Here is a 17,894-nt window from a genome sequence, read left to right on the forward strand (position 1 = left end):
CAACGGGGATATTCAATCTGGATTCTTATACAAAGAGCACATAAGTTTTGTATAGTATATAAGAAAGTAATATAAATAAAAGGTTTTTTTGTAAATGGTGATTTTATTTATATATATTTTAGTTTTTCCGAGAGGAGAGAGATCTTACATTGGCAGATTGGATTGAAGGTATGAGGCAACGCAACTCTTGGGCAATCTGCTAAGGGTGGGTGCCTCCCGGGAAGACTTTCCACGAGAAATAGCCCGTATTTAGGTGATAGGCACGTGGATAAAAACCCGAAAAACCCCACGTAGTCACCCCACGTTGGTCAGGCTTGTGGTTTCACCAGTGTTCACTAGTTTCATCCAATTGTGGGCACTCCACACTGATGACTTACCAGGCCCTATCTCCTCTTTCTCAGGCTCTGTCAGTATAGATTTATATAATTTATGAAATTTTAAAGACTCGAAATATTTTTTCATTATTGTATGAAACATCCGTTCGAATCATTTTACAATATAAACAGGATGTTTTAACGTTATTAATTTTTATGTCGATGGAATTTGTATTTATTTACATTTTAAAATAATATTATTAAATTTATATTTATGGTTTACAGTAATTTAAATAGAAGTTTAAAATGTANTTTTTTTATATATATAAAAGACTGTTTTTCTAAGTAATCTAGAATCTAGCTGCAAGGACCCGCTTTGTTTAGTTTTTAAAAAGTAACGATAGTGAAGATTAAGATAATTACATTATAGCCAATCTTACCCGTTTTCACAGAATGCAAGAATTTGGTCCCCCATTTCCAGACTAATTACAGACCTGGTCCTGATTCTATTTCTGGACGTCTCCTGTTCACGTCAAGTCAAATGAACTATTTTCAACGTTTCTGGAACATTTACAATCATTCTATAATCAAACCAATATTCAAATTTTATGTTCGAATTTAATTTGAATATTGTTCGAATTTGTTCGAACAAATTCGAACATCATTGAATTAAATTCGAACAAAACATTCGAAATAGAAAGCCACTTTCAACCACTTTCAGCCTCATATCTCCCACACCCTTATAGCTATCGAGACGCAACCCCCCTGGTGCACGAATGGAGACTTGGGGCTACTACCACATACAAACACCATTCACGTGCGATGTGTAGTTTTGGCAGAAAAGTGAAATATAGGGACATACATGTCCATTTATATATATAGATTAGCAGATGAGCCTGGCATTGCTCGGGAAAAAGTATCAATAGCAAAAATTATTATTAGATTACAGCCGATCTTACCCATTTTCACCGAGTGCAAGAATTAGGTACCCCTCTTCCAACACTAAAAAATTTTTAGATATCTGCTTACCACACTGGGATAACAATAATTAAGACTCACTTCAACTGCTAGCTGATGCATAGTACAACTAAGTGATGAATAATAAACGTTTTTGTAACTCTTTCTGGGTTCTTCTTCAGGTTTAGTAAATTCGAAAAATAAGCTGGATTTTCCAGAATCATTCATAAAAATAAATTTGAAGACGAAGAGTTTGAATAAAGCAAACNTGTGTGTTTTTAAAATTTTATTTAAATTATTTAATAATGGAATGTAAAGATCTAATAAATTCTTTTTCATAATAGGAATTTTGTACCTTCACGTCGCTCTTCTCCTGGTACCTCAGGACCTAATTCAAGTAAGAATATAGCTAATATTCAGCATGTTTATTTAAAATAAGTTGTTCATTTTTATTTTACATTTTTAGATTGTTTTTATTATTCATTTTTTATTTCAAAAATAAATGCAAGTAAAATAATATACATACATATGTGTGCATATTATTTTTAAATTACTAACACATTTTGGCATGTGATATGCATTCTTTTCATTTACTTTTTGCATGGTTTGTTCCCTGTTGCATGTTTTTGCAGATATACCTGCTTATGCACCAGGCATGTTTCCTGGTCATCCTTCAAATTATCATCCTGGAATACCTTATAATACTCACGTTACCCAATCAAACACTGGAATGACTTTACCTTATGTATCTCAAGGTAAGATATGTACAGAAATAAACTGTATTTGATTGTGTTGAGATTTTAAGTTTTAATATTTAAAGAAAAATGATATTTTTGATGGCTTTAAATATATTAGTTGAAATTATTCTCTGTGAATATTGTGTGTTGCTTACCAAAAATATATATATTATTTTAATGCATTTTTAATATAGGCTATTGCATTTCTTCTCCAAATATTTTTCATATCCCAAATCCTGCTCCCACATTGCCTTATCCTACACTTTCCCATGTACCTTTCCTCTTTACTGTTGCATCTAATACTGCTAGAACTGCTTTTTTGTATAATAATCCTAAAGGTAGGATTATATTAAAATATAAAAAGAAATCATAATTATTTCAGTGTCATATTATGTGTGTTTTTCAAATACTGATATATAATGATCATCTCAGATTTTATTAATTTAAACTAATTTCTTGATTTTGAAGGTATTGGAACATGGCATCGAACTCCAGATCCTATATTTATTTCCAGTCCACCAAGGGCGCAAAGATTATTACATTCAACAACCTATATCAAGTAAGCTAAATTATCATTTTAATATAAAATAACATATTGTAAACATAGCTGGGAAAGGATAATTTCTTGGCCATGAAAATATATTTTGTTTTGAATTTTTGATTCAGATGAATAAAAGATTCAAAAAAATTAAGTAGGTACAGTAGAGCTCCAGAAACTCAACTCTTGATAACTGAATATTCCATAAGATTTATCCTAACATTCAAAGAAGGGGAAAAAAAAAAAAAATAATAATAATAATACATGTGATATAATTTCGATCTCTATAATATAACACTAGTATAAGGTTTCCGACAGGGTGCAAAAATGTCAAGAGGGTTGAGCAGTCATGAAGGGTTGTATGTGGGCGATCAGCACTGAGACAGACTCTATGGTTACAAGAAACCATTTATTTGACACAAAAGAAGCATACAAGATTTCCATGATCTTGGAAGTTCTACATTGGCAACAGCCTCTGGGTCTTCCTCTCTCCTTTCCAAGATAGTTCCATTTCGAAGGAGTGTCCCTGGTTTGCGAATGACCAATTCCATTGATGACTCTGGGACGATTGGTCTACTTCCGTTGATGGAAAGATGTCGATCCGAGGTCGGGAGATGAAGATGGGCACGAGACACACACACTTGGAACTTTCGGAGATCTGCCACTTGGAACTTTCGGGAGAAGAAGCCATCATGTCCTTGAATTCTCAGATTTTATCCATTTTCCTCCAATTTCACTTTCCGATTGGTCTCCTCTCGTCATCTGGTGACAATTTGAAACGTTTCGGGGGCATGGAAGAGGTCAAAATCGAAGTTCAATTTGATTCCCATTCGAAGATAGTCGATCTTCGTTTTTCCATTGTTTTATTGTTTAAAAGTTTGCATCATTTTCATTAAGAAAAACTATTTCTAACTTCTATTTTTTTTTCTAAAAGAAAAAGATAATTTTGTCCTTAAACATAAATGATTTTAACACGAATTTCAGTGAGGTTTGGACCTGTCCAGAGCCTCACACTAGGATCAAATAAGTTATTGTTATTCACTGAAGACACTTGATAATAGCTCAGTTCTTGTGCTAACAAAGAGCATAACCCTTTTTCCAAGGTGCCACTGCAAAACACCACAATGCAAATTTCACAAACTCAAAAGTAGCCATTGTATAGTCAGTATATTTTTAAAATTAAAATTTAACTACAAATAGAAATATTCATTATTGGTTAGAACATATATGAATTTGCACATGTGGTACCTTTATGTGAATTTTGCTATTTAGACTAGCATCATCATTATACAGTAAACTCATCATTTTCAGTATGTTGTCACTTCAGTCCACATTAAGTTCTACTTTACTAAGTTTTTGTTTTTTTAAACAGCAGAATTCTACAAAATTTACTTTTTACTGTGTACTGCAAATCCTTATCAATATAAATCATTTCAAATGGCTGAAATCCATTTTATAGTTTTGTATGAACTCCTATTTTCTTCAAATGAATATCGTTTACAATAAACAGAATTGCAAAAAAGCAAAATGTTAGTAGCAAGTTACCTTAAAAATGAATTTTTTTTAACTATTTTAGTAAAAATTAATATTTATTCTTTCTCAGTTAAATTATTCTTCTGGATGACAATACAATAGATTTTTAGTTTTGAAACTCCTCAACTTATATTGTGCTTTTTGTTGCCATGACAATATGAAACAAGTTAGTAGGTAAAAATCTATCTATAGAACCCATTCAACGCATTTCCGTCTGTGTAACGGTATGCCAAAAACGGGCACTAGAGGCGCCCTAGCGATGATTTTAAATTAACAATAAATTATTTTTATTTGTAATAGGAATTTATTATTTATACCACGGAATGGTATAAATAATTATTATATGCCTTGATTAACCTTGCGCTGCACATTTACAACATCCCGTGACTTTTAGTGAATGTTGTGCATTGACTCACGGGGAATTTGTTGAAAAAATGGTGGATAGATTTAAAATCGAGGTTTACCAGCGAAGGTAAATAAACAAATTAAACTATTTTAAAGTATTTATAGAATGTTTAATAGGTAGGAATCTAGATCCGTATGACGTGATTGAGACTTTAACAGAGCTATAGAGCATATTGATAGGAATAAAAAAGTGAAAGGAACCGTGCCTCATGGGAATTTGTAAAGAACGCCCACTAGGGGGCATCCTGGGCTACTAGCGTTTTTATAAATAATTTAATTTAAATTAATTTTTTTTTAAATTATTCTTTTAGAACATGTAATACTTAAAATTTAAATATTGATGTTTATTTTGAAATGTCTTTATATTACATTTAATCAGTTTAAAAAATTGAAAACGTCTAAATAAACAGAAAAAAAGAATTATTATTTTTTTATTAAAGTTATATTAATTAGTAAATGTAAAATTGGATTATCATATATTGATTAAAAGAGTTTAGAAAAAACAAATGTTGAATTTGACAGCATAGTTCCTAGTCCCATAATGATTCAAATTCACATATTCAAAATAGATCTTTGCTTGTAAGCAACAGCCAGAGTTGAAAGTTTTTATATATTCGTTCAATGATTCTCTCCTGGAACTTGTTATAGTAACTTAATAGTTACATTTTAGTAAAACATAAAAGTGGCTCATCATGTGTATTTTATGAAATAAAAACGATTTAGGCTAAATTTCTGGATCTTTACTAATTTATACTATTTTAAAATACTGTATATAAGTTAAAATATATTTATTATATGTTTTGGAACAAACTAATTCTAATAGTAATCAATTACTGATAACAATATGTGTGTTTATAATAATTCTACTGTATTTTTCATTTGCATTGAAATATCTGATAGTGCAATTAATATTAATATAATAGAAATTTAAATTTATTATCCATATCAAAGAAATTCAGTGTTAAATAATTAGATAGAAATAATAATACAAATTAAATATATTTTTTATTTTTCTAAATAAGAAAATTGAATATATTGAAAGTATTGGAATAAACGAATAAATATTTTATATTTTTTGTTTAGGTATATTGAAGGTTTACAAGCAGAAAATAAGCATATCAGTAATTGGGATGCCCAATTGAAAGCAACTAGAGAAAACACAACTCTGAGTGATGTCAGTCGTCTTCCCATTCACTGGTTAGCCAATGGAGCAGGAAATCACGGAAATGTTGTAAATGCACTGTGGGCATTAAGAGACTTTATGCTGAAAGATGCGTTAAATATTTCCAAAATTTTATAGTTGTTTAAATCATATCTGTTTATTTATATATCAAGCCATCCTTTGTGACTAATATTTCCATTTCATATTGCTCTCAATATTTGATGGAAAATCAAAAACTTTGCTCTGAAAGAAGCAAATTATTTCACTTTTTAAAAAAATCATCTGAAAAAACTCATTTCATACTTGTATTTTAATGTCAGAATCTCAGTTCCTGTTTCTATACGAAGAATAATTATAAATTGTAGCAGTTGTGTCATATTTCATTTGTTTATCTCCATTTTATATGTACAAGACAAATAAATTGTTGATTTGTATAAATGTTTCCAAAAATTTTTGTTTTATAGAGTAAAGATTTGATTATGCAAGAATAATATAAACATATTTGTTAAAGATTGTTTGAAAGTTATTTAGGGAAAAACTTTTAATTAATAAATACCAAATTCTGTTTTTTTTTTATATTTTTGAATATTATAATGGATGACAGAATTACTTATACAATAAACCAAATATAATTTGATAGTCAGTTATATATCTAATATACTAGATTGTTTTTGAGCTAAAATTGAGTTAATATTAAATAATTAAAATTAAAGACTGGCCTAAATATATTACAGGAAATCCTCATTAATTCGAACTTGGATAGTTCAAAATTCTATTAGTTCATAACTGTACTTTTGTCCTATCCAAGAATATAGAGATTTATATGTAAAGGAATTTGATTAGTTTGAAATATGGCTACTTTGTAATTCAAAGTGAAAATTCTGTCAAAACTGTGATACAGATACGTGAGATTGGGGTTGGTAGAACTTTGCCCACTGTCCATGATGGCTATATTTGTACTATTAAAGGGGAGACTAGTAGATTATAAAATCTTTGTCTCCAGTCAGGTCCTGACACCAGCTAGGGTAATCAAAATTTCACACCCTAAACTCACGATTTCTTTAATCTAAATAGATCTGAGTGGCTGATCTAATTCTTTGTTTGTTTGAGATATTCTAATACTTAAAATTCTAAAAATAAATGTAATTTGACCGGAAATGTCGAATAATTTCTTTTAATTCGTGAAGTAAATTGCGCCAACTAATGGCAAAATGGGTAAAGCCCATAGAATACTGGTGGTTGGTCGCAGAGTCGTCGAGATGGGAGAGATAAAAAAATTTTCCTCGGACCGAAAGAAAACATAGAATCCACAGTGGCTCCTATCCCTAAAAATTAATATTAGTTTTACTAATAAAAAATATAATCTTTAAAACCGCTTTTATTAATACAAAAACATTCTACGAAATTCATTTGTTCAAAAAACTGACAAAAGGATCCTCTAAAGGGACAAAGGGAGCAGCTCTACTCTAAATATCATACAAGCTCTGATGGCCTTGGTTAGTCGAGGGTTCGCGCGCCTCACCATTGCAGCATGGAGTCTTCGAGGTTTTCTTCACCGCACCTAAACAGGAGCCAGGTTTCCGGGAGGCACTCCCATTGGCAGATTGCCATCCATTGCTTTGCTTTATGCCATCAATCTAATCCAATTCAATCAAAGTGCTATTTTTTCAATAAAATTGTTTAATTAATAGGACATCAGCTATTCTCTATAAGCTATCTAATTCAAATATATTCCAGTTGTTCAGAGTATGAAAAACTCTATTGAAGCAGGTTAAGATATCGAATTCTTATGGAAAAATATTTAAACCTTTTACAAAATTCTAAAAGAAGAAGATTAAGGAATGGCTTCAGAGATAAGATAAAAGAATTGAAAATCTAGTCCTGGAGCCAAATATTTCTCTCGCAGTCGTGTATAAAAGCCATGATGTTCCACTTAATCAACATTAATAAGTCATGCAACATCAAAGACACGATAAAAATCAAAAATTTATAAGGCCGTAACGTAAGAAATATATTTATGACTCGTCAAAGATTATTACTTATGTCATTAGGTTCACATGATATGCCTTACATATGTGAATTGTCTGGATATATTCGCCTTTCTCAGCTCCTCTGGCAATGGACTTTTAATTAATGGTATACTGACCTTTATTTTCTTATTTTGGTGTTACACGAGTGAAGAAGACTCAGAAAACTTTGATATTAGCTTGTGTGAGGTGATTAGGAAAGTGAGGACGGGAAGACTTTTATATAACTTCATATAAAACCTACATCACAGGATATTGGATACCATACAAGGTATGAGATTCTATCTATCCACCTATCTATCACTAAATTCCTGGAACGAAGCGTATAATATTTGAGTTTCTAAATGTTTTAGGGCCTTAGTCTTCTGCCAAATGGTCTTGCAGCCCTAGAGTTTCTCTGTGCCTAAAGCTATCACTGAAAATGATATCTAAAGATATAAATCACGGGTAGACAAACCTTGTAACGATGGAAGCCATACACCGCCTATCAAAAATATGTGAGATCAACATTCTATATTGGAACGGTATAGAATGTTGATCTCACATATTTAACATATACATACATATAGTAAGCTATATATTTCCTCTACATACATGCATACGTAAGGAGATAGTATCAAAGTCGGACCCCTACTGTAATAAGAAAGGTAGGAAGGAGCCCGATACACGTGACCAACAATAAGTACCTAGAAGAGTCAAAGGTGGGGTGACCAAACTGCAGCTCGCGAGCCGCAGTTTGGTCACCCCTGATATAGATGATAAATACATCTACAGTTAGATTATTATTTAAGAAAAGCAAGAAAAATATGTTTACACTACGAGTAAGCCTTATCACAAGAAGTTTATTAAATTTTTGGTCAAATTTTATTATTTTAGAAATATAACACTTTTTAAAATGTCTTGATCTTTGAGAGACTGGTTACAAGTAGAATTAGTTACAATTGTATTAAAGCATACTTGCAGAATCAAATTATTACAATAATATTGATTTTGACAAGTATGACGTAAATAAAAATTAATTAAATTTTACGCATCTTCGAATATCCTTTATATATGCTAATAAATAACCCATATCATGGTAAACAAATATTGCTATTATCGAAATAAAGTACTTTTGTTCTAAATTTGGATCGACAATTTCAAATATTTGTGTAGTTTTTTAAAATTTGAGGTTAATTACACTCAGTCAAAGGTAAGAAGGCCAACAAAATCATTTGGTGTGGGTCACGGACACAGAAGAATCACAAAATTTAGCTTATTAAATAATAAAAAACACGAGAAAAAGTATTATCAGTGGTGAAAAATCCGCTTTTCTTTATTTTATTTATATATTTTTGTCTTTCGAAGAGAATAAGTTATATACTATAATTTATAAGAGGAAGTAATGATTAATAACATCCGTGTAGACCCTCTCAGATTTGAGAGGTTATGGTTGAATGGGATGCGGCAACGCAACACTTGGCCAAGGTCAAGGAGGGTGTCTCCCGAAAGGACTCTCTATGGGAAAGTGGCCCCTATTTAGGTGAAGATAACCCAAAAAACTCGTTGGTAAGGCGCGAATTCACGACCAACTATCAGAGTGCTCGGAGTTTAATTCACTCGGTCCTCAGGCCACTTATCTTTCTGAGCCTCCAGCATATCAAAAACAACACAGCTTTAAAAAAATAAAAATAAAAAAATAAAGGTTGTTAAAGAAATGCAATGAGATGGGTAATTTATAACATACTTTTTTTAAGGTATTTTATACGTAAGATTCTATAGGCCTATAGCTGAAATGACCCAGCTGATCTGCATATGGTAGGGTCTACATTCATGTAGGCTAAATGTGATTATTAACACTGACAATCTTTGGTTTCCTTCCTATAATTCGAGAACTTTTTAAATATATTTTAATATTCTCCCATTATCATAACTAGTCAATATATTGTATATTAGCTATCATTGCCCCATATCTGATACCTATTTTCCTTTTTAAACTTACTACAAGCCCGAATGGATTTTTAGGAGGAAGTTAGTGATGCAATGTATTGAATTACATTGGATAAAAATACATGATTACTAAAACTAAAAGTAAATTAAGTCGATTTAGGATATTTTAAAATGTCTATAAAAATCAAACCGGAGTAATTGGCTTTCATATATATATGTTTTTTGGCATTTCTTGGGTAGCTTGTGTAGAGATAGAGAGCCAAGTTTGGAGGTGGAGCCTTAAGCTGTGACGTAGAAACCTTTCCCTCTCTACTCAATAAATTTAAAAGCGCGAGACTCTTATAACTGTGTAAACCCTCCCGTAGTTACAGAAGTATTGTACTACAAAGGAAACACGGTTTACAAACTGTAGAACATTGAATTCAAGTACTTTGGTCTCTGAAATCCTACACAAAGTCTACCGTGTTAGATATTGTCACCCCTCTCTAGTCGATCAATATCACTCTTTCAAAGAGGTCAACTTATTTACCATATTGTATTTTCTTATTATTAATTTATTGTAAGGATAGATATACTTGATAAATCATAAAATGTTAATTAATATTATAAAATTCTTGATATCTTTAATTAACATTATGCACGGTGTCACATCGAAGTCTATTTCAAGATTATCTTATCATACGATTCTATCTTCAACATTGATCTTCAATATCATCTGTATCTTCTTGTAGATAAGATTGGCATGCAAATATTTATCTTCTTCGTGTAGATGACATTAATAAACTAATTTTCATCTATGTTCATTGGGGTTTATGGGGTAAGAAACAGAAAGAGATTTTCTTTCATTTCTGTTTACTAAAACTTAAAATTTTTCGAATTTTTAAGTCTTTATCTATTGATAAACAGTAAATATTTAGAATATATGGTTTATATTAATCAAATACAAATTTTAATTTAATAATTCGAAACAGTAAATATCCGATGTCTTCACCGTACTACTTCCGCCATGATGCGGTTTCGTTTCGAATACGATATTATATGACTTTAACCTGAATGTTATTATAGTTTAATGCATATATGTAAAATATTAAGCAATGTCTCTTAAAATAATAATGATGTATATTTATAACGATTCAAAATATTTAGAAAAAAATTTTAAGTTTTACAATAGAAGAAAATGCGCGTCGCGTCGCGTTGACGGTATCGCTACGCGACGCGAACGAAAAATAAAAACGCTTATAAATCCCGTCTCATGAACAGAAACGATGTGAAAATTAACGTGTGTTATCATAAGGTATGTTGCGAATTTTTAGTACAAAAAGATTTATATCTTTCCCTTCAGTTATAGCGGGTATAAACGATGATCATTAACACGTTGAGGTTACTTAAGTAATCTTTATCACAGGAAATCTCATATTTACAAGACACAGACAGGAACACTATACTATCCCTTGTATGATAAGGGCCTTTACATTTACAGCATTCCATTAATGTCCTTATCGCATAAAACGCCTCTCTTAATGCGATAAAGGATGCTCTCTTGTATGACAAGCCCATATTTACGAAACCTTTATTGCAAATTACAGTCGACCCCCCTAAAACACTGTTGATAATTCCGTTTTATATGAATTCCATGTTGTAAGAGTCACTTAAATTTTACAAATATGTGAGCCATTCAAGCCCGGCACACGTATTTGTAAAATCTAAGTGACTCGTACAACATGGAATTCATATAAAACGGAATTATTAACAGTGTTATAGGGGGTCGACTGTATTTATTATGCCGCAAGTTTTGTGTATTATTAGCAAAATAAAAACCGTTATTTCTTGTCTAATTTTGTTATATTGTAATAAAAAATATAATGCAATATTTTAAAATTGTTTTGCTTTGCTGTTTATTTTATTTACCTGGGGCTTCAAAATAAAATTGGCCAGGGCCTGTCTTGGCTTCTGAAAGGCCCTATTTATTGTTTCATTTAGAAAAGGCGTTAAAATATTTAATCCACAACAAATTTAGTTGAAAATTATTGAATTTTCCATGAAAATCAGTCACTTTTATCACTTGTACTCCCAACTTATTAGTAGGCCTACACCACTAATTGAACTCTTACTAAAGGAAGAAGGAAATAATTCAGTCAAGAATAAAGATTTTAAATTAAATCTATTATTATACCATTAAATTTTAAAGATAAACTATCATAATGAAGTGTAGTTATGTATTTATTTTAGACGTTCGTTTGTCTGTCCGTCATATAAGAATTGATGCTAATAACACCTAAACAATAGAGCCATATTTATCCTTAAATATAAGCTAAACAAGTTACTGTTTAGGGCTTCATACTATGAGGCTAAGGTGCCTCGTGTTGTTATATTTATAATTATTTGCAAAGGTAGCCCTGGAATTTGTGAGGCATTAGGAAAAATTTATTTATCAGGTATGAAGGTAGAGGGTAGATTTATTTAGGTCTACAATAATATGAACATTTGTAATATAGAAAGACAGTAAAACAATTATATTTTCAATAATTATTAATTTGATGATTTAAATACTAAAGTATACTAAATTTGCCAGGCCCTAGGCATTGTCTTTTTCTTCTATAGGCAGGGCCGCTTCTTGTTTTGATCGGGTAGGACCTCTTATATCAATATTTTATAGTATAGGACCATAATAAGTCGAAATAATAATAAATAAAATTAGGGTTGACAATCTCCAGTGTGGCCATGTTTTGCAATAAGAATCATTCTAATCATTCTGTATACCAACACAATGTCACTTGTGAATCAGAGTTGTCTGGTGTTCCTAGGCATTAACACATGGGCTTATCCGGTCAGGACCGAGGGCCTTGGCTTCTTAGATGCTTCATTACTAATATTTTTGCTCTCTATCTGTAGCTATATAATGCTTTTAAAGAGAACTTGAGACCTCGATAGTTCTTAAAACAGCCCCGATCATGTAAACTTGATCTTACAATCAAAGGTCACACAACGAAGAAAGATATCGTGAATACACATCAATGGAATGTAGACAGACTAATATACTGTTTACTATTTTCGTCACGCTTTATAAAAGTATTAATTTTACTTATTCTTTCTATAATAAGTTAATCCACATTCTACGAATAGCCTATTCAATGCTAAACTGGAGAAGATTCTAGCATGAAGTACAGACAGTTACTATCATAAAGTAACCTAATTGGGAGGAGGAGGATGGAACATAACGATGCGAACTTTAGTTAGGTCAAAGCATCACACATCATCTAAATAAAAACCGAAGTTTTTATTGGATAATTTGATTTCCAAATTAGAAAGATATTGAATTAGTGAGCAGATTTTTATCAGACAGTCGACATTCCATACCTAAGTATTGTTAATGTAGTATTTAGAAGTATTCTAAATACCGTATAGGATTATTACTAATGGGTTGTTTTCTAGAGTTATTTCGATTCCGAATTTTTAATTCTTGTGCATGAATGATAAAATAAGTTAACTGTACCCATGTATACATCACTAGAATTTTTCTAAATCTACTATTTTTAAAAACAATTAGTTTATTTATATTATTTTTATATAGTTTGATATGAAAAATAGAAGAGATAGCCACGGTTTAGTGGCCGTTGTTTAGAAGTTTGACTGTATTTAGAACGTCTTCTCCAATTTATTTTTCAAAGACATGAAAAAAGGCCGAAACGTGGGTGACAGAGGGAAAAAAATCTGTTTAAAACCTATTACTCTTAGAATATATTTTAATTACAATTTAAAATTTAGTTTCTTTTACATCACAAAATTCAGATACTCAAAGAATCTTTTGCTTCCGTGTTAGACAGATTTTCAACTTATAATAGTAATTAATATGGAAAATCGTTTCGTTCAGGATTCCGTTTTATAAAGGGTTTGTTTTAGACAGGTTTTACTATAATTTGTTAAATAATTAATCATAATTTATCATAGAAGAATGACGAAAGATTTTTTTATGGAATTGAAAGAATGATTATTCTACGATTATCTGTTATCTTGAGGGAATTTGGGTTCAAATTCGATTCTGATTTTCTCGTATTTCTATATCATTCCCGTTGGGTTTTCGTTAGCCATTTCTCACCTTGAATGACAACCTAATCAGCTCATTCAGAAAGGATGAGGAATGGCATAATGACCGAAATGGCTGATTATCCCTAGTGTTACTTTCCCGGCGGCTACGTATATAACAAGGGAAAGTATTATAATCGACCTTACGGATTTTTTTGAAATTTCCACGTTTTGAGACCCCTGAATCCAAAATGTCAAGAGGGAAAAATTCTGTGCGTGTATGTGTGCCAACATTTTTTAAAAATTAGTCATATATTTTTATGTCCCTAAGCCAGGGGAATTGTTTACTTTGCAATTCAAGACACTAAAATATAATAAATTCTATTAACATAATTGTCGAGAGACAAACAATACGAAGTACAGGAAAGTATCCAAGATAATTCGACAGATAACTACAGTAGAAACTACGAAACCACTTACAGATATATTTATTTTACTTATCTGCAATCCTAGTAACAGTAATAGAAAGTACAGTACATAAATCGATAAAATAACAGTTTTATTAATAAGAAAATATCATTAAAAATAGAAAAGAAAACCTATAAATTTTCTTGATCAATACAGATGCAATTATAATATTAATTATTAATAACTACATTTAGAGTTTCCGAGAGATGAGATCGAATCTGGGACACACGTGAACTTATATCATTCACATAAATACACGAAATTTTAGAGGGCCCCTTTCGTGTTTGAGGACCGGGCTGGCCAAATGGATATTGATTCGGGCCCGGATTTATATGTAAATTTAAACAAGCCGCAGCCTAGGGCCTCACGTTTTATTTTACAGCATAGGGCCTTACATTTTAATATAAATCATTATTTTGTGGAGAAGAAAAGCATGTTATTTGTTACGTCTTAGGTTCACCAGCTTGACAATCCCAGATAATTGAATACAGGCCAAATATTAACAGCGTTTGTATAAATGAGGGTTTGCAAATGGCGTCGATGAGCAAATTAGATACATATTGTACACGCATACATAAAAATTCTTGGATATATGCATATACAATATGCATCTAATTCGCTGCTCCTAAAGTGTAACCGTTTTCATGTATCGACTCCCCTTAGGAGGTCAGTAGAAAAAGGATTTCCTTAAAAGGAATCGATGCATGAAAAAGACGGGGACTCATAGTATAAATCTTACTGATAAATTACGTGCTGTGAACGGAATTTCACCTTCATTCTACCTTAGAACCTCTTCGTTTTTTTCTTTATATGTATTATTTAAAACTAATTTTTTAGACTGAAAATGTTATTTTTGGATTTTATAATATTTAAATGTTTATTTAACATATTAGAATAAAATTTTAAAAATTTTCTTAACGATTAGTATATGGCGCCATCTGTTGAAGATCTATAACATTGATAAAAATAATTTTTACAAATGATATAGCAACCCCTTCTCATTAGATTTGCTTTATGTTTAAGCTTTGTACTTTATTTTTTTAGAATAAAAATACAAACGAATAGTATTTTGTAAGGGTAAATTCGTTTTAATACACGCGCTGAGTCGACCTTTCTATTTTCTCATAAAGCCACGTGCAAGATCTATACTTATATTATCTTGCCCCTTCGTAAGATAATATAAGTAGAAACAAACCTGTTTAAGGAATACGATTTTAATGAGTCAATTGGTCTGTCAGTTGATCTAACTCGCATGCTTTGCCCTCTATGAGATAAGATCCTGCTGGCGCCCTTGATACAAGTCGCATCACTTCGTTGTTGGTAACAGTAGGCCCATACATTCCGCGCATCTGCCCCCTATTAATTATCACTAATGCGCTACAAATAATGAAACATTCGTGTTCCAATGATATACCACGCGTATAACAGGCAGCTTATCCACAAAGAGGGCTCGAAAATCGCCCAGCATCTTATACGTGAAGTTGCCATCACAGGTAAGCGAACGAATTCCCCAAATGACCTTCGTTAGGCTACGGGCAACCCGTACTTAGCCAAACTGGAATTAAAATATTACTGTTTAATTAAATATATCATTATTATTTGCTATATGCACGCATATTTTGCTTGTATTCATTAATGACTTTCGAACTCTTAGTTTTCCTGCTAAATAAAAGTGTGAAATCTAATTATAGTTTTTTTACAGTAAAAAAATTTGAGGACAAATGCAGTAGGCGCTAAATAGCTTAATTAATATGTTGCTGGAGCTCTTAGAAAACCAAGCAAATGGCTGGATCTCAGAAAACTAGTATAAAGACGTATTTTTTACGGTTTGTAAGGCCTTAAAAAGCAGTTTACAGCATCTTTAGAATAGCCGGATATTAATTTTGTAAAAAATTTAATGTATTTTCTTGTTACCAGATGGCGACAATAAGCAATTCTCTACTCGGTAAGCGTTACAATCATTATTATTTTAACCATGTAATTTCACAATTTATATTAATTTTTGCGTGTGTTTAATTATTTAATTTTCTAATAATTATATTAAAATAACAATAAATGTTTAAAAAAATTTATAATTTATTGCACTTAGATTTTAATTATAAATTTGTTTTTGTTTTTAATATTTAATAAAAATATACTTTATTACACGTACGCAGAATTATTATTACAACGAAAGGGTTCCCTATAATATCCTTAAAATGCATTTCGGTTCCCGGTGTTAATGACTCTCTTCAGTTAGGAGAACGACATTTATAAAATATAAGGCAAAATTTTCCCTAAAGAATTTATTACAAGACTCACAAAACGTTAAAATTATAAATTATTAGGAATCAAAGTGTTTAAGACCGTACACTTAGCTGTCGACGGCTTTACAAATGCACTGAGACCATATTATTCAAGGATTGGGTATATTTAAAAGGGGTGTAGTTTCACACACGTACTTCACTCAGCCTCCCTATCTCTTCCAAATTATCAAATACAGACTCGGTACCGTATGTAACCCCATTAATTGGGCTACAATTTGAAAAAATGTAGACCTATAAATTCTCTGTCCCACTGTCCTTCTGTCTTTTCTTAATTTCGAGGACGGAGTTAGATAAATGAAAGACGAGATCAGGTATAGAAACCTTAGGGGTAGGAGGCCCAGATTAATATATACTGTCGATTGTTTTTATTTTCTTATCCTTTTTATTATTAATTCACCACATTATAGTATTAGCGCGTTCTGGGATTAATTGGATATTATAATCTATCGATATTTTCTTCATCTTTTCAAAAATGCCTTTATATATGGAACTTTAATACGTTTGACATTCTCAATTTTTTTTTCTCTGATTGTTTCTCGCATTTTTTTTTTTTGTTCGAGATTTTCATTATTTTTCAGCTATTTTTAAGTTTAAAAAATGTTTTATAATAAGATTTATAATAAATTAAATATATTAATAACTATAAAAATCAGTTGTTTCAATTAAATACATTTTTAAAATGTACTTTTACGCACGAAAATAATGTTAAAAGGGGGGTTAAAAAATTTAACAGTTAAGTGGCGCCATCTAGAGGGATAAAATATACGAATCCGAATAAAATGTATTATTTCTCATTGTTTTTGTTTATTATTGCGTTGTTATGTTTGTTTAGTGTTAAATTTTCGTTTGTTATTCGTCAATATTATTTTCGTTTACGAGAACACATTTTTTTTTTTAAACTAATAATTTTTATTTATGATATTAATACAGAAGAGATTTTTGAGATATTTTGCCATTTTATTGGGAACCATTTATAGATAACTGCGGGGAAATTTACGTATAAATAACACAGCTGCATCCCGGTACATTCAAAACGTACAAATACAGCTAAATGATAATGCCGTAGATTATCTTTTATGTTTCTGATCGACTCGTTAATTTTCAAAATTAGGAAAAAAAACCCAAATAAAATGATTAAGTTCTTCATTCTGTTCTATTTCTAAGGCTGACACAACGAAAGCATTTGAAACCTATGTTAACACAGAACATTTCGTAATAATACGTAAGTAAAGACACAGTTCGTATAATTATCACCAGATGGCATTAGCGTCTAAAGGGTGACACGTTGACATTCTTGACTTATTATACAGATAATTTCTAATGTAAAGTCACGTCTATGGAATATATATGTAAGTATGTTTGGCTCTATCTAATAATTTAAAATTAGTTATTGCGCACCATAAAAATATATTAATTCTATTGTTATATATGTAATGTTGACTTTCTAATATAATAATATAAATACTTTGCTCGCGTTTATTATAATTAAATTAAT

General features: G+C 30.8%; 1 protein-coding gene across 1 annotated transcript; it reads left to right on the forward strand.

Annotated features, from left to right (window-relative positions):
* The first annotated feature begins 1,619 nt into the window (after positions 1-1,619).
* LOC111624167 (protein polybromo-1-like) lies at positions 1,620-6,080 on the forward strand. Its single transcript, XM_023366973.1, has 5 exons — positions 1,620-1,668; positions 1,904-2,026; positions 2,203-2,346; positions 2,477-2,567; positions 5,568-6,080. The coding sequence occupies exons 2-5, from the start codon at positions 1,927-1,929 to the stop codon at positions 5,782-5,784; spliced, it is 552 nt and encodes a 183-aa protein (XP_023222741.1). The 5' UTR covers positions 1,620-1,668; positions 1,904-1,926; the 3' UTR covers positions 5,785-6,080.
* The last annotated feature ends 11,814 nt before the right edge of the window (positions 6,081-17,894 follow it).

This window comes from Centruroides sculpturatus, unplaced genomic scaffold, assembly GCF_000671375.1.
Source record: "Centruroides sculpturatus isolate CEXI.00-Female unplaced genomic scaffold, Cexi_2.0 scaffold380, whole genome shotgun sequence".
Lineage (NCBI taxonomy): Eukaryota > Metazoa > Arthropoda > Arachnida > Scorpiones > Buthidae > Centruroides > Centruroides sculpturatus.